Source organism: Mytilus edulis, chromosome 11 (genome assembly GCF_963676685.1).
Source record: "Mytilus edulis chromosome 11, xbMytEdul2.2, whole genome shotgun sequence".
In the NCBI taxonomy this organism is placed as follows: Eukaryota; Metazoa; Mollusca; class Bivalvia; order Mytilida; family Mytilidae; genus Mytilus; species Mytilus edulis.
The window spans coordinates 47,186,732-47,212,640 of NC_092354.1; the positions used below are offsets into that span (position 1 = coordinate 47,186,732).

The following is a 25,909-nucleotide window of genomic DNA, read 5'->3' on the forward strand; positions in this document are numbered from 1 at the left end:
TAAAAACCTCTCCTTTAATTTAATACCGTAAGAAAGAGATATGCATAACAGTGTTGAACTGTCCGCCAAAGTGACGTGAAGTATGCATGCGTATTTAAAATGAAATACAAAATCATACATGTAAGATAAACTGATAAACGAAATATGAATAATGAAGTATGACTGAATGCATGTACTAGAAGGGGTCAACCTTTTTATCAATACATTTAAAGAATAAACACGCTTTTAGATAAATACGTATATACAATCTACGTCCAAATTTCAACCGAGAATAGCAAAACGGTTAAGTATAAAATTCATTAAGTATATCGGTGGAGTTTATAAAGTATATTTTTCTCTAAACAAAGTATGGTTGGTAACATGTCCTGAATTTACTTAGAATTTCGGGATTTTTTCTCAAAATTAAGTAAACTGAATTATATAAAAAAAATCACATTAATCTTAGTCGAATACCTAAAACTTGCGAAAGATATAAAAAGGCAGGATGGGCAACTTGGCAAAAAGGCCGAATTACGAATTATGTAAAAAAAAAAACCGGACAAACTAATAAAAACTAAAACGGCAGGACCCAATAGACTAAAAATAAAAAGACAGGACAGGACAGAGAATACAACTTAGAAAAAAGAACTAACTGTTTCATCAAAGTCCACCCTCCCATCAAAATAAAATGGTAGATATCTTAATCAAGAAACAACTGAGAGGAGACAGTTGAATTAAATATTTAGATGTGAAACCAATTAAGATTTTAAAGTTTAAAATTTTACTAGTGCACAAAATTATAAATTCAATGAATTTTACATGCACATACATGTATCATTGAAAAGTTAGAATTGCTATGGGATAATCAAGAACACAATAATGTACGTGAATACTACAATGGAGGTTATAACAACCTTGACCGGCTACGTGAATACTGATCAGTCCATTCAACTTATAGTACGCGTGTTCTATGTTCGCAGTTGTGAGGTCGAAGGTTTGAATTGGCCAATGAAAACGATCGTTCCTTTACGAGTTAATCTAATAAAGTTTGTTTGACTGATTACGTCGCACTACTTTTCGCTAAGCTTGGTCGCATATAACACTGGTGGTAAGCGGATGATCGTAACTTAAAGTTACGACCATCCGAAGATGGGAGACAACTCTAGTAATAAATTTTTCTTTTCCGATTTTCGTGCAGTAAAAAAAATGTTTCAGTCAAACCGCTTGTCTCACACATACTAATCGTCAGTGCGTTGATATTGAAACAAAATTTGATACATAAAAGCATTCCAATTTTCGTAAAATGATCATTCAATAATTCGAGCATGATGGTCGTAACTAAAAAAACAAAAATGTTCAGGATGGTCGTAACTTAAAATTGTGATGGTCGTAACTATTTATTAAATAGGACCGAATAAGACAAGTCAAGAGTTTTAAATGTGTCTTTTGTTATATGAATATATTATATGATATATTTGTGAAGTTGATTTCACTAAATGATAAAAACTAAAAGGGATGAAGAGAGGGATACCTGTAAAGTGCAAAAGGAAAGAAAATTGGAATGAATCGAAAAAAAAAACCAATACAAAATGAAATGACCAGTCACTGTTACTTAAAATATAATGTATAAAATCGACCAAGAGGCAACTAATTATAAGCGGTTAAGTTTAATAACAATATAAATTTCTCAAAAGTGGAGAATTCATTTTAAAACACAGCTCTGGTTATGATCATTCTTAGTTACGAATTAAGAAAAGGCGCTTTTAACAAATTTGACATCACATGAAATAACAGTATCCTGATTTATTTTCTTTATATTTTTCATGTATTGAAAAGATAAACTTTTTAAAAACTAGTATGTACTTACTAGGTGGAATTCAAAAGAAAAATCTACAATTTAAAATTGATACTTTAAGTCGGATAGCATAATTAAGGCATCAAAATAATGGTATGGGGGTCGTTATCGAGACAAGACCATATCCGCGAATTCGCAGGTCCGTAATCGAATTAAAGAACATGCATCTTATTCTTAGCCTGGATTTTAAGAAGTCGTATTGTCATTTGGTAAATAGTCAAGCTGATTATAAGGTGCAATTTCGATGTTCAGGTATAATTATTACCCGTGGTTTTAGAAAGTTCTGAATACGCCTATTGGTACCATGCTATCTGCTATACATCTTTGTGTTTCTTATGGAAAATACCATGAACCCTGGACCACAGGTTTTTTATTCCAAATTCACAAAGGGAATGATGCATCCGATCTTAATAACCATCGAGGAATTACAATTACTGATTCATTGGGGAAGCTTTTTTAATAAGATACACATCTTTGTAAATTCTTAGATAAATATCATAGCATTGGTGATAGCCAAATTGGGTTTACCAAAAAAAAAAACACGACCATCTGACCATATGTTCATTCTAAAAACTATTATTAATAAGTATTGTAATACAAAAGAAGGTAGAGTGTTTGTCTGCTTTGTTGATTTCCAGAAGGCTTTTGATACTGTCATTCTCCCAGGGATAAAACTTAAGCTATTGAATATAGTTAAAGAGTATGGTAAGAGATCTCTTTAGAACTAAAGTTGGAGTAAAACAAGGAGATAATTTGACTCCACATTTGTTTAAAATTTGTATAAATGAACTTCCTGATTGTATTAAAAGTTCCCCTGATCAAGCTGTTGTTTATTCACGACCAGTTTATTCTTTACTATATATATATGCTGATGATTTTGCCATTTTTTCAACTTCAGCAAAAGGACTTCAAAGTAAACTTGATGGATTAAGATCGGTGTTTGAAAATGAATCCCATTAAAACCAAGGTGCTTGTATTTAACAAGACATGCAGACATATCAAACATGATTTTTATTTTAATAACAGACTTATTGATTGTGCTCAACATTGTAAATATTAAGGAATAACTTTTAGTGCATCTGAATTTTTTTCCTTCGCTCAGAGAGAATTTTATAATAAGGCGTTAAAAGCCTACTATAAGCTACGCAAGGACATTCTGTCACTGAATCCAGTTTAAAAAACAGTCTTCATGTTTTTGAGCATACAATAAAACCTATTCTCTTATATCATGTATATAGTACTAAAATTTGGGGATATTTCAACCCTTTCAGAAAGACTACGCATGCAATTTTGTAAACATTTACTTGGTGTACCCAAAAGAGCAACACATTTTGCCAATCGTTCTTAACTCGGTAGATTCACTCTGTATTTTGACATTGCAAAGTCTATGATCAGATACTAGCACAGGCTTGACAATTTGGGATCATCTTTCCACTACTAGAGGAGCCATATTTCGAGTCAAAATTACTACACGAGTAAAAAAAATCCTTCACAGTATGAATCCTTAATCTTCTTTATAAAGAATATCAAAGGGGTTAGCAATTTACATTGTTTACTATATGCTGTTGATAATGTATTTTTTTGAATTTCAGCAAACAGTATTCATACATAGCTTGTAGCCAGGATAATATTTAAAAGATATAACTTTATGCTTCAACTCAGCGTGCTGGTCTTTTAAATCTGAGTACATTCATACAATATAAACATATAACATAAACATTATTTTCAACCTGCATATGTATGTGATAGTTGCCGCATTACATTTAGTTCTACCTTGTAATATTATCCTAGCTACAAGGCTGGCTAAAAACTACTAATATTTGATCTTATTCTTAAATTCAAAGCGTGTAGTATTGTAAAATATTTACCTGCATATGTATGTAATATTTGCCGCAGTACATTTAGTTCTACCTTGTAATATTATCCTGGCTACAAGCCTGTTTATAAACTACTAATATTTGATCTTACTCTTAAATTCAACGCGTGTAGCATTGTAAAATATATACCAACCGTATTCATACTTTCTAGGTTAACACAATGTTCATTGCGACACCATGGATTAAGTTTTTTTTTTATTCCAAACCAATATTTAGAACAAATATCAATGATATACGGCAAGATCGTCATGCAATCGATAAAAAATAAAGACAACACGCTAAAAACACCAGGCATTTGTGGATTTTCATTAATCATGATTCACCAAAAGCCGAATATTTGAAAGCCAATGGTTTATAAAAACTGCAATAGCTGATTAAAAATTAACGAAGATTGTTCAAAATTGTACCTTCAATAATTTCATCTGCCGACATGATTGCAGGTAATAAAAAGTCGTAAATAAAAAAAAAAATCTGAAAGCAAATATTCGACAATTTTATGCCTTAACGTACAGTAAAAAATATATTAATACTCAACCCTAACATACTATTTGGCTTAATGCGAGTTGATTATTTTTCAATGTTTCTCCTAAATGATGGTCGTTTGGAACATATCAAAAATATATGGTTGATAAATCTTTAACTTAATTTCTGCATACCATTATCAGAGTAACAAATGAAATAATATTTTTTGTAGTAAACTTCATATAACAACTGAGTTTATTAACATGGTTATGCATGTGCACAGTACTTTTAAAATAATTTGATAAAAGTTCGTCTAAATATTTGAGTTACGGTCATCTTTCAAAGTTACGACCATCTTTTGTCGATTACGACCATCATCCAAAATACTATAGTTAACATTACGACCATCACAAGTTAAAGTTACGACCATCATGCTCGAATTTTTGAATGACTATTTTACGAAAATTGGAATGATTTTATGCGTCAAATTTGGTTTCAAAAACAACGCACTCACGATATGGGTATATGACACAAGCGGTTTGACTCAAATGAACCTTTTACTGCCCGAAAATCGGAAAAGAAAAACTTATCCCTAGAGTTGTCTCCCATATTCAGATGGTCGTAACTTTTAGTTACGACCATCCGCTTACCACCAGTGATATAAGTGTAGTGATGGTCATAACTTGTGATAGTGATTTTGTAAAAAAAAAAAAATACGATAGCGGCCCTTACATGAATATTTAGGAATCAAACTTATATTGTTTGCAATAGTTCTATAAAGGATTGTAATAATCCACTAAATTATTTGGTTGACATTGATATTTATAATGAAAACGTTTTTGTTTTTAAGTACTGTGTCCAGTACCGACTTTTGTGTGGACAATTGAAACACATATGCGGCCTCTTATTATAAAATTAAAACTATACTATCTTCAAGGACAATCACATTATACATAAGTCTACCATAAGGCATCTTTAATCATGCATGTATTTACATAATAATTACGAACGGAAGATAAATTTTAAACATAGTCGTGCAACTTAGCATTATGTATATTTCGTTGACTCTTTGTCCCATAAATGAATATTCGATGTAACGAGATCACTGTTTGTCAAAGTTTACAAGTTTTTACAAGTTAAGTGACAGCATGCAAATACATATGTACCCTTACCCAATGTATTGCCCAATATTCAATACATGTTAATAGTTGCAAATAAATAGGTACTAAGGGTATAATTTGTTAATGCAATTTAGTAAATCTACTAACACCGTTGGGCTAAATTTTATAAAACCGAACTTGTAAATTTGTAAGTGAGCCCCCTGTACATATGTAACCCTGCATTAACTGCTTGGTTTAGTAGGTACAAAATTTAAAAAAAACAACTCATACATGTACTGAGTTAATACTGAAACGTTAAGATAAATTTTGAACATGGTCGTGCATCTTAGCATCAGAGATATCTACTTTAATCTTTGTCGTAATAAACATTCTGTATAACGAGATCACTGATATTGGTCAAAGTCTATTTATTAGTTCAGTGACAACACACAGATTAAATTGGGGCTTAATGTTATGCAATGTCAATATGGATCAACCCTTTAAATTGATTGATTACTTTGGAATATAATAAGAAATAAAAAATATATAAAACGTACTTATATCTAGGTACAAGTTGGATTAACTTTCAAACAAAATATGAAATGTTTGGTGTTAACAGTGTATCAATTAACCGATTTGCATGATGTATGGAAAACAATGACCAACAATGTCTGAAAAGAAATAAAAAGAGAACTTTAAATTACTCTGCTATGTCTTAATGCTTTTATATGATATAATATATCTAATCATTATTATGTTCCTAATTTATTATTGCGTTATATTGTGACCTTGTAAATTAAGTTATATGGTCACGTTTTTAAAAACCCATGACAAAGTAGAGTTTCAGCTTGCATTCCGAGATTATTAAATACGCTGTCACATCCGGTTAGAATGGGAACGTTATATATATAATGCGTCCGTCGTGAAAGGAGAGAGTGTGCTTCATTCTCTGCACTTTAAAGGATCTTGTACTAACTCTTTAAGGGGTCCGTAGTTAGCATGGCGTTTTGTATTACATCAGCTTTTACAATACTTTAATATATAATAAAACAATAATGTGTCCATATTTCACGGATACTCTACTCGCACGGTCATTTTCTATGGACTTGAACTTCATCTAAAACTATCTTGACCAAAACCTTTAACCAAAAGCCAGACTGGCGGACGGACATATAAACGAACGAACGGACGGATGGACGAACTGACCAAAAAACATAATGCCCAATAAACCATATTAATTGTTTTAATTCAATACATAGAAAAATATTGCATAAACTTGCCTTTATTTCAACTAAACGTTTAAGACAAGAGAACCCCTCTCACAGCGGAAAAATCACATTAAAAGTCGAGGTTATCTTTTTGTATCTGAAGATTATGTGTAATATTTGTTTTTCACAAAAGGTCATTATACTTGGTCCAGACATAAAAACAAAGGTCGTAGTATCTTTCATAGCATTTCAAGTTGTCTATCAAATATGAGCATGTATAACAACGACAAAAAGGATAATGATTGATCATTCATTTTAAATATTTTGCCTTCAATTTAAAGAGATAATTCCTAAATATGAAATTTGATGACATTTTGTCGGATGTTGGCGACTTTGGATGGTACCAGAAGCGGAATTTCATACTTTTGATTATAGGTTGGACTTTAACAGCACCATTCATGGTTCTCTCAGTGTTCGTTCTTGCAATGCCAGAACACAGGTAAAAATGTAATTAGTGTGAGACATCTATGCAATACATGTGTGCTTATTACAATGCATATTACAATTACGCGTAAAAATTATAACCTTAATTGCGCGCATTCATTTTACAGGTAAACATGTTGAATTATACTTGTCATCCAAAGAGTTCATCTCTAAAAAAAAAAAAAAAAAAGGCCATTCCTAGCGCCTTCGCGATATACGGCTATAACCAAACTATTCAGGCACGTTATTCCGTTATTAATCAGTTCACACCCGACCAGTTTTGTAGACCTAATAGCTATTTCAGGCTGTTGCTTTTCTCTACAACGGTACGGGTAATCTGCCTCTGACCTCTTTCTAGAATAGGTGTCATGTAAACACTTAGCAGTGGCGGATTCAGGGGGTCGTAAAGTGCGTACGCCCCATCCCCATTGAATGGAAAATATATTATTGTTTTTGCATGAAATCGTCTCAGGTGTTTAGCGTCTTGCTACGCTCGCCTATATTTCTTATTATCTATAGAATTAAGCTCGCCTTTCATGACTGTTGTATATTGATCACTTGTTTTATGCTGTTTTTCTTTTTTTTTCTTTTTGCAATTCTTTAAGGTGCACCACCATTATATATTCCCTGACTCTTCCCATACAGAGAGTTGATCAGTCTTGCGTTATGTTTTCTAACAATCGAAGCTCTATGTATGTGTATCAATGCAACTTTTCAACATTGCTTAGCTTATTCACTAGAGTAGCAATTCGCAATTTATATATATATATATTCCCTATAGGCTTGAGGGATTCTCTTGAACACTTAATATATTATTTTTTTCAAGAAATAATTAGGAAAAATAAATAATTCAAAGTATACACGTGTTCGAAATTTAAAATATACGATATTTTATTTTAAATGATTGACATGAATAAATAGGATGCTTCTGTCATATAAAATTACGTCAAGTCACAGCAAGCTAGTATCTTAATACTGTACCAAGTGTTTACATATCATCTGAAAGATAAATAATCTGAGTAAGATAACCCTACTTAAAAACATTCATAAAATGTTTCATGTGTCGATATCTCATAATACCAAATTTCATACTCAGTACATTCATCGTAAAGAATCTATTCTTTGGATATAAGTATACATGGTGACAGTGATAGAGGCTCTTAACTTCAAATTGGCAATCAATAGTGTCCTTTAATTGTTACAGTTAACACAATCAAACTTATATAATCAATTAACTAAAACAATGAAAAGCAAAACCACTTTATACTCTTTCTTATTAATCACAGTGTGTTTTTACAGGTGCAAATTACCTGGATACGACAACGATACATATGCAATACAAAGCGATACCCATCAGCTATTGCTTGACGAGTACATTCCACTTTCATCCGACAGTGAACACTTGTATGACCAGTGTCACGTGTACGAAATAGACCAATACAATACTGTGTTTGACAATCATAGTCATCCAGTAAACTCCAGTATTTTAAAATGTTCCGAATGGGTGTACAGTAGTGAACTGTTCGATTATACATTTGTTATGAAGGTAAAACTATACATGTATATAAGTAAATATAAATAAGAACATGTGGTATGATTGCCATTTAGACAACTCTTTACAAGAGACAAAATGACACAGAAATTAACAGCTATAAAATAACCGTACGGTCTTCAAAAATCCATACAGCCCAATCCTCGTAGTAAGCTATAAAAGTCCCCGAAATAACAAATGAAAAACTATTCAAACAAGAACAATAACGGCCTGACTATTGTTCAACATGCATTGAACGAAAAACAAATATGCAAAACAGCAACAAACGATAACCACTGCATTACAGGCTCCTGACTTGGGACATGCACATCAATACAGAATTTGGCGGGGTTAAATATGTAAGTTGATCCCAAATGTCAGTATATTTGAATGGGTTCAAGTAAATGGCCTGCTTGCATAAACCTTTATTTTGAAAAGAAAAGAAGCTGTGGCATTATTAATCATGAGACTACCCTGTAGATTAACATCTTCTAAGACTACATAGTCAGACATTATACGAAAAGACATCCCCTGATCATCATGGGAGACGCCACTAGGCGAGTTGTTGCGTTTTTAATGTGAACAAGGTGAGCGTTTTGTGTGCCAGATTGTAATCTTGGTGGCTTTGGTGAATGTTAACTTGGAATCTAAAGTTTTGTCCCTAGTCAGATCACATCAGAGACCAAGAAATTTGTATTTAAGTTACCTCTAAGCACGGGCCTCGCAAAAGGGAAATGCTTGGTCGGCCTAGAGTCATAATAATGCTTCCAGGTAGGGTGACAGTCTTCTAATAGCAGGGATTATAATTTTACCATTTTCACATGCACCAGTCATGAAAATACATTAAAAATGCCATAGGACGTTAAAAAGACATCTATCATGATGCATGCGTACCACTATTAATAGGACTTGTGTATTGATTAAAATCAAATCAATTAAGATTAAAGTAAAAAGCTTAATATATTTTCTCTTATATGGAATTTTGCATTTTACATTTTTTAATGTGTGTTTCTTTTAGGAAAATTTGGTATGTGACAACAAATACAAAATTTCCTTATCAAAGACTATATTCTTTGGTGGAGTACTAGTGGGCTCGTTTATGTTCGGCATTATTTCTGATACGTAAGTTAAAAAGTATTGAAAAACCAAAAGAAATGGGAACCCAACATCAGATTGTTTTCATCAGTTATATAATATCGTAAAACAAAAATAAATGAAGGGGGATGGGCGGAAAAGACCATTAACAATATTAAAAGATTTGAATGTTCAACCCTAACGTAAATGGAAAGAGGTACTCTTAATATACACTGTGTATTTTATCCACATGTTAAAAGTTAGAACCAAATATTTTATAGAAATACAAATATATGATTAGGTTAATAAATGGTGCTACGACAGAGCTATAAAGTAGGTAATGTGTTGAACCCTTTCTAAAAATTAAATACATGGAGATGTGGTATGGGTGCCAATGACACAACTCTCCATTGAAGTCAAAATTTGTAAAAGAAAAACCATTATAGGTTAAAAGTACAGTCTTCAACACGGAGCCTGGGCTCACACCAAACAGTAAGCAGCAACAAAGGACCCATTAAATGAACAGTATAAAACCATTCAAACGGAAAACCAACGGTCTAATCTTTATAAAAAAAAGAGAAACACTTGTGAATCAATAAACGACAACTACTGCACACCAGGTTTCTAATGTCTTTAGTAGACGAAAAGAAAAGAAAAAGTTTAGGTCATACCAATCTGAGTCATCGGATTTGTATAATGCTTACAATTAGTTCGTTTCTGTGTTTGTTACATTTTGATGTTGTGTCGTCATTCTACTCTTATATTTCATGCGTTTCCCTCGGTTTTGATTTGTGACCCGGATTTTTTTTCTATCAATTTATGAGTTTTGAACATCGGTATACTACTGTTGCCTTAATTTACTGCCTTACTAGAGTTGGAATAAAAAGAGGTCGCGTTACTTATATTCAATATAAAAATAACGACATTTATTCTGATTTTATCCGATTATATTTTAGTATTAAAGAGTGAAAAGAAAACTAACATATAGTCAACATTTTTTTCCTCATAATTACCGATAATATTGTTCAGTAAAGGGACATGAAATATCTTACTTATCCTGCTTAAAGTTAAAATTGCTTTCTAATTTTTATCAATTACGAATTTTGGTATTTAGAAACACCGTACTTTTAATAAAAGAAGGACGAAAGATACCAAAGTGACGGTCAAACTAATAAATCTAAAACAAACTGACAACGCCATGGCTAAAAATGAAAAAGACAAGCAAACAACAGCACACATGACACAACATAGAAAACTAAAGAATAAACACGAACCCCACCAAAAAACTAGGGGTGATCTCAGGTGTTCCGGAAGGGTAAGCAGATCCTGCTCCATATGTGCCATGTAATAAAGATTGTGTTCTCATTCTTCCATGTTCTTACCGATTATTTGTTTAGAATATGGATATAAATATGATAAAACCTTACTTTTTGTCAACAATGTTTTCTCATTCTGGCCTTTGTATTGTTTAGTATAGGAAGAAGAAAGACGTTGCTGATAGCCACCTTGTTCTTATTTGCCTCTGGTTTAACGTTAGCCTGGTCCCAGAGCTACACAATGTTTGTCATCTTAAGATTCTGTACTGGCTTTTGTAATGTAGGGATGTTTATCACAATATACGTTATTGGTAAGTGTTTTGTATGAAGGGTTTGTTTTTTTACCGAAGGATCGTTTTTGTTTACAAAATACGTTATTATCAGATATTTTAGTGGTTTTTGTAATGTAGGGATGTTTATTACAATATATGTCATTGGTAAGGATCAGAAATTGAAGTAATGAATTATGTACTCTTAGCAATTTTGATGACAATTAAAAAAATATACAAAAAAAATATTATCACACTAGTCATTGATTGTTAAATCTTATTGGAAGTGTGTTGAATGTTTTTGAACTAAAGGGGTAAAATAAAATTCTGTAAATAAATATACGTCATCAAGGACCTTTCATTTGGGGGAGAGCTTTCTATATCAAACTGAAGTCATGTGCTCTTCTGTTTGGTAGATAATGTTTTTAATTTTTTTTATTGTAGTTTTACCATGGGTAGGCATTATATTCGTGATTATTTTTGCCCGAGCGATAGTAATTAAAAACATTATCTACCAAACAGAAGAGCACATAACTTCAGTTTGATATAGAAAGCTCTCCACCAAATGAAAGGTCCTTGATGACGTATATTTATGCCTACCTATGTTAAAACTACAATAAAGTATAGCTTGCATCTATTATTTCGATTCTGATTAGGACATTTGAGGTAATTTCTATATCCGATGGGTATAAGGGTGAAGCGATTTAGTAGGCTCTTTCATGAACCTCCATTTTTTGAAACAGCTGGCACTGTGATTTTTTAGATGGAGGAGTTTTGGAACAGCCAGCATGAACGGTTGTCGTATCTAGGTATTACAGTCATAATGAATGAATTAGTAACAACATGTTCATCATTTAAAAGTTTGAAAGAGTTTTAAGTTAATGAAATATATTAATGTATGCCAATCTGATAAGATTCATTATTGTGCAGAAGTCAATATACACATGTGCAAAAAAAAAATGGATTTAGAGCCTGGGTTTATTCATAAAGCAAAAGAAGCACGACATTTTAGAATAAATATTTTTTTTGATAAATGGACCAAACTAGAGTTGAAAAATAAAATAAAAATAAAGGCTGAATGTACTTTTAAGCTCACCTTTCCAAAAGGAAATGTAAGCTTTTGCCATCACTTGGCGTCCGTCGTCGTCCGTCCGTCGTCGTCGTCCGTCGTATACTATTTCAAAGATCTTCTCCTCTGAAACTACTGAACCAATTCAAACCAAACTTCATCTGATTGATTCCTAGGGTATCTAGAATAAAGTTTGTGTTTTAATTCCCATTTCATCAAAAAACATGGCCGCCATGGCTAAAAATAGAACATAGGGGTGAAATGCAGTTTTTAGCTTATAACTCAAAAACCAAAGCATTTAGAGCAAATCTGACAAGGGGTAAAATTGTTTATCAGGTCAAGATCTATCTGCCCTGAAATTTTCAGATGAATCGGACAACCCGTTGTTAGGTTGCTGTTTTTGGTTATTATCATGAATATTATTATAGATAGAGATAAACTGTAAACAGCAAAGTAAGATTTACAAATAAGTCAACATGACCGAAATGGTCAATTGACCCCTTTAGGAGTTATGGCCCTTTATAGTCAATTTTTAACCATTTTCCGTAAATCTTAGTTATCTCTTACAAAAATCTTCTCCTCTGAAACTACTGGACCAAATTAAACCAAACTTGGCAACAATCATCATTGGGGTAACTAGTTTAATAATTGTCCCTGTTGACCCGGCCAACCAACCAAGATGGCCACTATGGCTAAAAATAGAACAGAGGGGTAAAATCAGTTTTTGGCTTATAACTCAAAAACAAAAGCATTTAGAGCAAATCTGACACGAGGTGAAATGGTTTATCAGGTCAAGATCTATCTGCCCTGAAATTTGCAGATGAATCAGACAACCGATTGTTAGGTTGCTGCCTCTGAATTGGTTATTTTAAGGAAATTTTGCTGTTTTTGGTTATTATCATGAATATTATTATAGATAGAGATAAACTGTAAACAGAAAAATGTTCAGCAAAGTAAGATTTACAAATAAGTCAACATGACCGAAATGGTCAGTTGACCCCTTTAGGAGTTGTGGCCCTTTACAGTCAATTTTTAACCATTTTCCGTAAATCTTAGTTATCTTTTACAAAAATCTTCTCCTCTGAAACTACTGGGCCAAATTTAACCAAACATGGCCAAAATCATTGTTAGGGTATCTAGTTTAAAAATAGTGTCGGCTTACCAACCAAGATGGCCGCCATGGCTAAAAAATAGAACATAGGGGTAAAATGCAGTTTTTATCTTATAACTTAAAAACCAAAGCATTTAGAGCAAATCTGACATGGTGTAAAATTGTTTATCAGGTCAAGATCTATCTGCCCTGAAATTTTCAGATTAATCGGACAACCCGTTGTTGGGTTGCCGCCCCTGAATTGGTAATTTTAAGGAAATTTTGCTGTTTTTGGTTATTATCGTGAATATTATTATAGATGTAGATAAAATGTAAACAGCAATAATGTAATGCTTGGGGTATACAATGTTTTTTTATACTTTCATCATGAATTATATTATGAACACGAGATCTAGACAAACGAGACATTTCAGTGTGTCCACTCTTGTTTTTGCTTTTGAAGAAGATATGACAGAATCAAAGAACCATTTATATAAATTGAAAACCCAAATAATCATTGATGGAAGATTTAAGCAAAAAATTTAAGGTGAGCGATTCAGGCTCTTGAGGGCCTCTTGTTTCTTTTACTACATGGTTGAAAAGTTATGGGGGTCTGTGAAGGAATTAAGTGCGAATCTACAGTGTTTGTAAACAAGGGCATATGACCCTAAAAGGCCGCATGACCCAATGTTTTCATTGTTGCAAAAAATAGGGCTAAATTTGTACTTTCAAGAATGATATATGAAATTTTCTAATGTTTAAAGGTACAGTGTAAATCAGGTATAAATTTGATTCAAGACATGGCATTAAAGTCATTGGGAGATTTTTTACTGAATTTACCCCTATAGAAACACAGAAATATTTTTTTCGCATGAATAAAACGTTAACTATCTAAATCTTGTGGTAATCTAGATAAATGACATTTGGAACAAATTCCAAAGGCAGCAGACAGGTGTTTGACCAAACACGGAAACGAGTCATTACACAGTTAACATGAACTCATGACATATTGACTTGTGTGTTATCCTTCATCTTATCATGTGTATATTTTCCTCAGCTATGGAATGGGTTGGTCCATCTAAACGTATGTTGGTTGGACTAGTAATACATCTTGTTGGACCAACAGGTGAACTCTACATGCTGGCAGTAGCCTATTTTGTAAGGACTTGGAATTGGATTATAATCGCCATGGTGGTTCCCATTGGACTCTTTACAGTTTTGTGGTGGTATGTTTTCGATACAATTGAATATTTCGAGGTTTGTAACTTTTCTATCTATCTCAGCGATGAGACTGAATCAGTACCAAATGAGCCTCACAGGTGGCTGGGGAATAAAAATATAGTTAATATAGGTCTTCTTCCCACCGGTATTAAAACCTTCGCCGAAGATGGGCGTCCGTTTGTCTGTGTGGGATGTTCAAGTCCAGTTAGAAAAAGAACGCAACATCCGATGCCTATGCACGCTAAGAATCTTTTAATGACGATTTGAGGGGTCCGTAAAACATGTCGCAAAGCACAACTTCTGTCCAAATACAATTTATCCTCAGTTTACCAGTGACAGTCTAAATGTCCCCGACCAAGACCACAGATGGTCTCTATCACTGGACTTACTTATTGTATTAATTATAAGTTTTCGTCATGAACATGCATCAAATGTTTGCCACTTGAAGTTACGCAACGATCAATTAATTAATACCAAATAGTATGTCTTAATCATTATTATGCAGGCGCACTCGATATATATGTATATATAAATAAGGAGAAGTGGTATGATTGCAAATGAGACAACTATTCATTGGAGTTCAAATGACGTGAATGAAAGCAATTTTAGGTCACCGTTCAGCATTCGACGATAAGAAACCCCATACCACATAATTAGCCATTCAACTTACAACACTCCGGTTTCGGTGGGGTTCGTGTAGCTGTCTTTACTTTTAATGTTGGGTTTTTTTTTTTGTGTCTCTTTTTCGTTTTGCTATACGGCTTTAATTTTGTTCGACTATCCTTTTGGTATTTCAGCCATCTTTTACTCTAAATGGATTTATATGACAAACTCTGTCTTTTTAAGGTTCATCCCCGAGTCTCCGAGATGGCTTTGTGGAAAAGGAAAACTAAAAGAGGCGAATAATTTACTTCGGTGTGCTGCAAAAGTCAACAAAACAACCTTCTCTGAGAAAATGGTTGATAACTTGCCCATTGAAAAGAAAGAAGCTGGAAAAGTTTGGTTGTTGTTTACAGATAGAACCCTAGGATGTCGTACTCTTGTAATTTTCTACAACTGGTAACACAAGTATACATAATTAAACTTTTTTCTGATTTTGTTTTAGCATTTAGACCTGCATTCGAATAAGGGAAAAGGTAAATATGTGTAACATTCATACTTCTTGACATATAATCTAATAAAATGTGTATAAAATGTACATAACACTAGAACACACCTGTGATATCACGGGTCCGTGACTGAATTAAAGTATATAACTATGCGCAAGCCTTATTTTAGTATTAGTATTGTCATCTGATAAAGTCATGCCGATTATAAGATCCACAGTTTTTCTCTGCTTTCAAGTCTTTCTGTTTGAACCCGTCGAACTGAAACAATAATATTAATTATTTGGAAAACAAAAGGTCCTGGAATGGAGTATTTTTTTAATCAACAGCATTGTCTTATATAAAATATAAATAAAGTTGAATTCTTTGCTTCGCGGTTTTACGTCATGCCCACTAACGAATTGAAAACTGTACCTATACGCCTTATTTTTAGTCCAGATTTTTAGTATTCGCATTGTTATCTTAGATAGTCTTACTGATTAAAATACTACAATAGGTAACAATTTGACAATTTAGTAGTGTCAACCCTGTGGTTATGACCCGTGTATATAGCATATTAATCCTGAATACAACGTTTGGTGGTGCGCCTGTCAGATGCGGAACGTACAGATAAGGTAATAGGTAACAGGTGAATATACTATTGGTATCGGTAGCGGACTCGACCCGGAACTTCTTAATTATTGTCAATATCAATTACGTGGAAAACAAAAGGGCCTGGAGTGGTGTAATTTTTAATCTACACCTTTGTACTATATTAGTTATATATAAAGTTGAATTCTGTGATTCGTCGTTTTTACGTGATGACGGCTGACAAATTGGACCTCGTAATTTTAGTATTATAGATGCACCGTAAATTATGCCACACATGAATTTTATTGAAAATTAACATGTTTCTGCAATGGACATCCTATTCTTTGCCGTATGCCTTAAAATAATGTTTGTGTACAGTAGTGAACTCATTTTTGTTTTGTAAAAGTAAGGAGGATAGTATTGCTTGCATTGCATAACTTGACCACTTGACCTTACAATTGTCTCATGAAGCTACAACTTTCCATTTTCATTTCATTCACTATGTCTTGTTCTAGATAATTTCAAAGAAGAACTTCGAATATCTTGTCATTCAGCAACACATGAAAAATCACAATGGAAACTTTTAAAATTAAAGGAATAACATAACGTTTTATAATTTTAATAGTTAACACTGAAATTAAATACTATACTGTCTTCTATGTGTTGCCGGTATGCATTTAATATTTGTCGTTGGACTATACAGCCATCCACTTATCGGTTAATTCTATTAGATGATCGCTAGTATGGTGCTTTATGGACTCACACTAAACACCGGTATGTTGTATGGGGATTATTACATTAACTCATTTGTTTGGTTTTTGTTAGGATGGTCGCTAGTATGGTGTTTTACGGACTAACACTGAACACTGGTATGTTATATGGGGATTATTACATTAACTACATGTTGGTAGTTTTGGTGGAATATCCGGGACATATACTGACCTTATTGATGGTTGATAGATACGGACGTAGAAAGAGCCACTTTATTTATATGCTTGTTGGAGGAGTCTCGTGTCTCAGTACGATATTTACTGTTACTTTTGGCGGAAAAGGTAGATATTTGTATATATTTTATACTCAATGCACGTCATGCTTTGAATATATGCACGTATGTTTCTGTGTTAATATGTTTTCAAATAATCGATCGTGCTTATATAGATATAAGAAGATGTGATAGGAGTGCCAATGAGACAACCCTCCATCCAAGTCACAATGTAAAAAGAACCATTATAGGTAACAATACGAAGCCTTGGCTCACACCTAAAAGATTTAACTAGTCTTTTGTTTTAATTTACAAATATATTTAAAACTGATCCCACGGATTGAAGTTGGTATATTCATTGACTATTTGTCCAATCTACAGCTTCTTTGTCCAGTGCAGACCACATTCCGTGCCATTTATCCCGATCGGCCAATTTGTCAAAACCTATAATTTATGTGATACTGACCAAAATATGCGATATCTTAAAATTAGCCACTGGACGTTAAGTAATCAATCTATCATTAAACTAAATCTCTGCATAACAAACATATGAAAATTAATAAAATTACGGACTATCATTTCCTTTTCTAATAATATGACATCTATTTTTATTTACAGATCTGCAGTCTTTAACTACAGCACTAGCAATGTTGGGAAAACTGTTTGCCACTGCCGCCTTTGCAACGATCTATATTATATCGGCGGAGTTGTTTCCGACAGCTATACGTAATGCAGGCATGGGATCAAGTTCATTGTGGGCTCGTGTTGGTGGAATGATTTCGCCATTCATAGCTGACACTGTAGGTTAAACCAGTAATGTTTTGTAATTGATATATAATCGTTATAAGTAACCGACTTTTTTTTTTAAATGAAAATTTTATTAATCAGTGCTTCGACAATAAGTATCTGATCATGTATGGTATATGGGCCCGTGAAAACCTTTAACATATGATATCATTTGTAAACGAGACTATTTATTGAATTCATAATTTCTTTACTGTGTAACTTAGTTTTCAATAATTTATTGTTTTATTTTTTTTATAATAATATGCTACACAGGTTTTTCAATTTATTATAGGATTAAACACATTTTTTCTAGAGGTTATTGATGTGTAAACCGGGGCGATTAACTCACAAACTGAATAAAAGTCCGAAGGACTTTTATGTTAAGTTTGTGAGTAAGAGACCCGGTTTACACATCAATAACCTCTAGAAAAAATGTGTTTAATCCTTATAATTCTTCAGCCAAACATACTCCATTATTAATTTACATCATTTGTTTGACGGCTACTTTATTTACCATCAAAAGCACAATGGCATGTCGTAACTAAGGAGTACGCCGCCATCTTGACTTTCTAAAACCATAAATGTCCGATAAATGAAACAGAATCTAGAATGAAATAGCACCTACCTCAAAAAATTCATTTTAATTAGATATTATCCGAATTTGAACCGTACACTTAACGAAATAATCTTTCCCTTGAAAATTTTTATTCGTGTGACGTCGTCTTTTGCCATGACGTAAATTCGCCAAATCTTTCGTGACATTTCGCGGAATTTTATTTTTATACATTTTCGAAGCTTTAGGGCATTTCTTTTTTTCTTTTTTTTTTTTTTTGGTTATATATGCATTCGAATAGAATAAACTGTTATGCACTTGTTTTATAATCTCAATTTGCTGAAAATCTCAGTATCCTTGCAAGAATATGTATCGCGCATGAATAGATTACGAAAGTAGTTTTGGAGAATTGGTTTATCGAAGTGTAAACCAAGAGAAAAACTCTAATTGACCAATCCAATTCAAGTATTTATAGATATGCAAATGATATAAGAATTATTAACAAATGGAAGTGTTATTGTTAAAAAAGTATAGCAGATGCGTAGTGTAGTTAAAGACAGATGTGAGTTCTCTTTTATAACTTTTCTGTGATTTAAATTAAAAGGCAGATTTAATTGGTGGAACTTCCGGTAAAGCTATCCCATTGGTTATTTTTGGTGCCGCTTCCTTAGTAGCGGCGGGTTTGACGCTAACTCTGCCTGAAACCTTAAACAGACAATTACCAGAAACAATAGAGGATGGTAAAAATTTCACAAAGTAAGTATAAGTATCAATTGATTTACAGGTAATAAAATTAAAACAGATTGCATTTGTTTAGGAATGGAATGTAGTCGCTAAATTGATCATCAAATTATTATCAGCTGGTTTTCTCATACTCGATGGTGTAATCTATGCAGAGGGAGAATAATTTATGATTCACTGGAAAACGTACATCCCTTACATAACAATAACTTCCACAAACTCAGAGAAGTTGTGAATTTGGGTGGTATCGCGTTTTCTGTTCTAGAGCTACTGGTATGCTCCTTTGCAAATAGAAAAAAATGCAGAATTTTTGTTTCCATTAAATAAGTTTAGTTTGCCGTCACCAAATTTTATCGTCTTCGAGCTTTTATACACTGCTTATTAATACAAAACGCTGATCAAGTTTGAATTTGGGAACGTCACTTTCACCTTGCTGGAGTTAGTACCCATTATAACGTGTAATGCATAATCTGTGTCGAATGAACACATTCTCCATTTTTATGGATGGAGGGGTAGTATACGATTCCGTTTTTGTTTTACTTTGATCTGTATCTTCCTACCTTATTAATGATATTTATTGGTTATATACTGTAACCTCACAAATCATCATAAACCAAATTTTTATTTCAGAAAAGCATATAAAGAGAAAGAAAAAGCACATGACCTTATTATCAAGGAACCGCAAATTTCAATAATAACAAAATTATAATAATTGATCATAGGATATTTTACCTCTTTCAAATGTCACACAGTGAATAGAAAACATCTGAAAAATGTCAAACGAAGATTAGCAGCAATTACCAGTTATAATTTGTTGAATGGATTATTGATGCTTTAAAAGTTAGTACTAGTATAGTGTGCTATTATTCGTGACAACGACTTATAGACTGCACTACGATAACACAGAAACGGTAGTTCGTTGCTAATCAACATGTACATAAAATAAAACATATTCATTTCATAGTGCACTTAACTTCTATCTTTTACTAACTACAATCACCACTCGAAAACATCAGAAAAGAGGGGGAAATAGTGCCCATAACCACCGAATGACTACTTGTTTTATCTTATGTATGTAATAATACCTGTTCGTGTTAATATCACCACCATTTGACGTCATTCGTCGGTCGATCTGTTTACGTTTCACTGTTCAAATATATACCTTGAACAATAGTGGACCTTGTATGTGTACAAAAGTCCTTCAAGAAAAATCATATTTCATTCCAGTTGATAAAGATTGGGCCATAATAGCCAATTGTAGGCCAAAACAATGTTGACCTGTGAAATTATAAGGCCAAGTTTATTTAGCTCAATTTTATTTGTTCGTCGTTTTTCTTTTTCGTTTTGGCCATTGTTTTCGGATTTTTCTCGACCATGATTTTTGATTGCCGTCTTGGTGTCTCTCTCACTACCCGGTAAGAATATTTCCCATCATTATTTCAACCTCATTTTCTCCAAAGAGGGTATCATACTATTAACAGCAATGAAACAAATAGCAGCATTTCTTTTTCACCATTTGTTGAGATGTATTATTCGCAACATGAATAAAGTTTCACTGATTTGTAGTAACTAAAAAAATGTACATAAAATAAACGCGGAACACTAATTATGAAAACTGCTTCATGAAAAGAAATATTAGTTAGGAAAAGTCTTTGCAGTTTCCATAATCATTATGGGCCGAAACTCCATAAACTGCGAGACGCACTAACCAAAGGCCAGATGCACTTCATAATCTGTACAATAAACTAATTTATTCATTACATCCATCCATGTTTTTACTTTGGACAACATTTTCAAATATATAGTTACTAGATCTACCTACAATGTACATTTCATAGCGCAATACACAGACAGCGGCAGTTCGAACAGGAAACATTTTTTTTTTGCCGTTATAAAGAATAAGCATTATACAAGGGTAGAACTCGATGGCATAGAGCTTATGTTTGTGTCACATGTGTCAATTTCTAGCCTTTAATTTGATTATTAAAACAAATTCAAGGAGATGTGATATGATTGCGAACGCGGAAATTATCCACAAAAGTTCAAATGAATTGGATGTTAGAAATTGTAGGCATCTATACGGACTTCAACAATGAGAAAAGCCCATCACATAAAGTCGGCTATAAAAGGACCCGACATGACAACATTGAAACAATTTATAATAAAGCAATGTATGAACTTTTTTTATTACAGACATGAACCATGAGTGTGTATAATATTTGAAAAATGCTTCTTAAAGGACTTGAACTCCAAAATTGTAAATTGATGGCAAAATGCTCGGATAAAGGAGGAGGTCAAATAAAAAACAAAATGTGTTATGATTGCTAATTAAGCAACTCTCTGCAATAGACCAAATGACAAAGAAATTATCAACACTAGGTAACCGTACGGCTTTCAACAATGAGCAACTCCCATACCACAGTCCGCTATTTTGCTAAAAAGTGCTAAAAAGAATACATTAATTTGCTATGATGGGATGAAGAACAGTCTGTAAATAACTTGTTTCAAGAAAACATTAGACATGTCTGTAACCATGTATCATTGGATTGACAACTAAGTGACCATTTCAACCAATGAATTTTTTATTGATTGTTTGTCTCAAACTGCATCGTTGTTCCCAGCGCAACGCATTTTGAAGGACATAGGAATAATGAGTGTCTGTCTGTTCGTCCTTGCATTTGTCCGTCTGGTTTTGATAGCACTTTCATGTGTACAATTTTTGCCAGGTTTTAATGAAACTTGTATTATAGATTAATCTCTCGGACAACTTTAAAAATAAGTGCCGATAAAATATTTTGAACAGAGCTTTGTCCATGGAAATATTATTTATATATATGTATATGCCCTTAAACAGATAAAATAAGTGCAATAATGGGGAAATGGTAGCTAATATTTTATTAATTTTAACCAAGACCGGGGAAAAAAATCTACGAAAGGGCATTGAACATATTGAAGATTGATTTTATCACACGCACACAAGGGTTCCATTTGAACTACTGCTAAAAATCCATAAATCTTCACTTATCTAGTGTTAACTAAAAGCAGAATTATAAATAAAATTGAAAATGGAAATGGGGAATGTGTCAAAGAGACAACAACCCGACCATAGAGCAGACAACATCAGAAGGTCACCAACAGGTCTTCAATGCAGCGAGATATTCCCGCACCCGGAGGCGTCCTTATAAAAGCTATTTTAAAGTGTATTAAAACCGTAAAACCGATACATGGTGTTTTAAATACATTTTGTTTCATAAATTTATGATTAAGTGAAAATTTTCCTTCAATCAGCCGGTCACACATTTTCCTGGTACCTCTTATTCTCTTTTTTCCTTTGTTTCCATTTTTATATAAATGAGTTGTTGATACAAAGGCATATTAAGGTAAGTATATTACTGATAAATGTCTAGGAAAACATATAAATTTGTATAGCTATGAAAGAAATAGAACAAAATTATATGCAAAAGCAGGAACTTTATTTCCCGACATTATATAGAACACGTTTCGTCTATGATCTTCGTCATCTGTCCATCGAACATTATATCTTAACAGCTTAATATGAATACAACATATATCTCAACACCTTTATAAGTTTGCATAGTATTAAATACCAATAGGAATTGATATGAATTTTTGAACTGCTTTGTATTACCTCTAATTGATTATAATCGATATAATTAACGTATTGTCAAATTATTTAATAAACCACATATCAGATCATTATCACAACACCTGTACACAGTTTCACATAATAAGGTGTTCACAACTTCTCAATTATCAAATCAAGATGGAATATTTTGTTATAATAAACTGTGCGTTAATCATGTCAATGCAGTACTGTTTCTATACATGATAAAAGGCTATACACGCAACTCAACAGAATTGAATATTAAGGTAGGGTATGAATCTTTTCTTTTTACATTTTTTTTTAAACCATTACATAATTAGAAGCAGAAGTTATTTCTGACTTATATATTAATGTTTTACTATCTGAATTGCATGACACACTGCCGTTCAAATCAGAGTATTCACAACCAAATGCCAGACGGAGACCCTTGGAATGTAAATTAACAGAAACTCCTTTCAGAAATAAGTGAAAAACTTTACGGCATGGAGTATTTATCTCCCATTTGATAAAATATTCCAGAGCTTGCATTTCTTTTCATGCTTTATTTATAGAGGATTTCTGCGCACAAGGAATTCCAAGTGATGAAGTGGAAATCATCTCTGCAGAAATGGTCGACGTCATTATGAGTTGACAGTTATGGAATTTGTGTTTCTCAGATGACGACAGATATTTTCGTAACCACCATACCACCGTATTTTCCTCGAATGTAACCTATCGACAAAAACAGGTATCTCGGTGTTTATATCAATATGAGCAACACGACGTGTTTTTGGTGGGGTTTGTGTTGCTCAGTCTTTAGTTTTTTATGTTATCTTATTATTAGTACTGTTTTCGTCGGTTTTTGCCAGGGCATTGTCAGTTTGTTTTTAAATAATGATTTTGAATATGATTTTTTGTATCTTTCAAATTTTTGAATAGGAATTACATAAAATCCGCCGTATGTGTGAAAGTCAAGTAGGTATTTTAAAACAATCTCAGACCACCGGAAGGAGAATTACTAAAATTGAATAATTCGTACATCACACCGTACATGTAGCTCTTTCGTCTGTTTTAAAAAACAAAAGTAAAAGAAAAAAACCCGATCACCTAAACATCTAGACACAAATACGAATGAAAACAAACTAAATAGGATTGATAAGAGTTGTAGCGAATTTTTTTAACCCTATCTTGCAAAGGGTTCAAAAGCCGTCTCTTAATTTATGAGCTGAGGTTGGAAGTATTAGATCGAGATAGAAGGTATTGAAAATCGATAGTAAACCAGAAGATTCTTTATTTTACGGAATCAGTTTATTAAGCTCAGTCTTTGAGGTTGAAATATTAAGATACTGTTTCCGGGTCTCATAACAGAAACTTCGCATTGTTACATGTTGGGGGACTCAATACTCTTCAAGTCGGACTGTATTTAGTGTTTTAAATTGTTTTATTCTAGCAAATAAACATTAGATGCATAATCGAAATAAAATGAGATTAGCAAGATTTCTATGTTAACACAATTTTTAACAGAGGTGAATCTCTCTCTGTCTACAGATATGAACCGAGATAGTAGAGGTAGCAGACGAAAACCACAGCCATCTCATAAACCAAAACAAAAACGACGAAAAGGGAAAGAAACAAAAGATTCAACAAAAATCGATGAACATGACTCATCGGGTATTGGAGAACAAAATATTGAAGAAGAACAACCCATAATTACTGCTGCAGTAAGACCTAAATCCGCACGAGAGCTAAATCCCAAAAAGATACATTCAGCACAAACACCTCGACGCCAAGGGTCCCAACATTTAGAGAACAGTCGTGACAGAGAATTTGAAAAACATAGGGAACCATTAATTAAGGCAAGAATATTATCAGGAAATACAGTAATTTCCAGTGCAAATAAATCAACACAGTACACAGCAGTTGAAGTTCAAACTGACATCTACGATATTTCTGGTAAGCGAATATATTGTATAGATGGTTTCGAATGATATTCGTACATTGTATATAATGAGGATGCATTCAATTAAATATAGTTGGTTACATCACTAGTTATGCATGATCAAATATCTTGCACGAATGATTTTCTTTGCTGTCAGAACAAAATTAACTGTATTGAGTTAAACATTTACGTCGCATTATTCTTAACATTTAGAAACTGAATCTGTTAGCAATAGCTTTTTCATTTCTTGTCATGTCTCGAGATAAATTCCCGCATATTTATTTGATACGAAGCAGGGTTAATATCTATAAGAATTGAGTTGATTACTCGATATTACACTCAGATTAAAATATTTGTATCACTTTCATTTATGTTATTTGTACTGTTGTTTCCAGATGCAGACATTGATGCGAACTATTATTATCGCTTAGTTGGTTTTCTTGTTGAGGTGACACCAAGAGTTGTAAGAAAGTATTTTGAAAAAACATGTTTGCAGGGTAAAACATTTAAAATATTTCTTGAAGAAAACAGGCATATTCTATTTCATACATATGAAACATTAAAATGTTGCCAATGTGTATCTACCTTATATTCTAGACACTCAAAGCATATGTCAAAACAAATGTTTTCAGTTTTGTATAAACACGACCAATCAAAAATTGTATATTCTCATGTGAGAAAGAACAATGGACGAATTGAACAACTCTGTATGTGTTCATGGGATCCTCATTCCAATATAGACATGACAGTTTTAGACATATCCCTTGCAAATACATTAATGAAAAACTGCGCAAACATGCAACAAGGAGCTGAAGATTGGTTACGCCATATAGTTGACATTAGGAATGAAATATTCCATAAATCTGATATCAAGGTGATTTCAAAAAAAGATTATGAAAATATGTGGTCAACATTATCAGGATCGGTTGGAGGACTAACCAATCTAATAAGCCAAGATTATCATGAAAGCATAAAGAGTGAAGAAAGAAATCTTCAAGATCGAGTTATTGTTAGAAGGGAAATGTTACAACTTGAAGATTTATGTCGGGAATATTGGAAACAGAAATGTGCAGAGTTTGAGGTATCTTCAGTAA

At 32.9% G+C, this 25,909-nt stretch overlaps 1 protein-coding gene across 1 annotated transcript; it reads left to right on the forward strand.

Moving 5' to 3' along the window:
• The first annotated feature begins 6,727 nt into the window (after positions 1 to 6,727).
• Positions 6,728 to 20,233, forward strand: LOC139495696 (organic cation transporter protein-like). The gene is made up of 10 exons (XM_071284029.1): positions 6,728 to 6,980; positions 8,264 to 8,510; positions 9,514 to 9,617; positions 11,042 to 11,196; positions 14,371 to 14,539; positions 15,381 to 15,593; positions 17,036 to 17,262; positions 17,811 to 17,992; positions 19,136 to 19,287; positions 19,903 to 20,233. The coding sequence occupies exons 1-10, from the start codon at positions 6,838 to 6,840 to the stop codon at positions 19,979 to 19,981; spliced, it is 1,671 nt and encodes a 556-aa protein (XP_071140130.1). The 5' UTR covers positions 6,728 to 6,837; the 3' UTR covers positions 19,982 to 20,233.
• The last annotated feature ends 5,676 nt before the right edge of the window (positions 20,234 to 25,909 follow it).

Bases quoted from the DNA above. Each gene is read 5' to 3' on its own strand.
- LOC139495696 (XM_071284029.1), top strand. From the start codon at position 6,838: ATGAAATTTGATGACATTTTGTCGGATGTTGGCGACTTTGGATGGTAC. The intron at 8,511-9,513 runs GTAAAACTATAC...TGTTTCTTTTAG, and splicing joins ATTATACATTTGTTATGAAG to GAAAATTTGGTATGTGACAA. The intron at 9,618-11,041 runs GTAAGTTAAAAA...TGTATTGTTTAG, and splicing joins TTCGGCATTATTTCTGATAC to TATAGGAAGAAGAAAGACGT.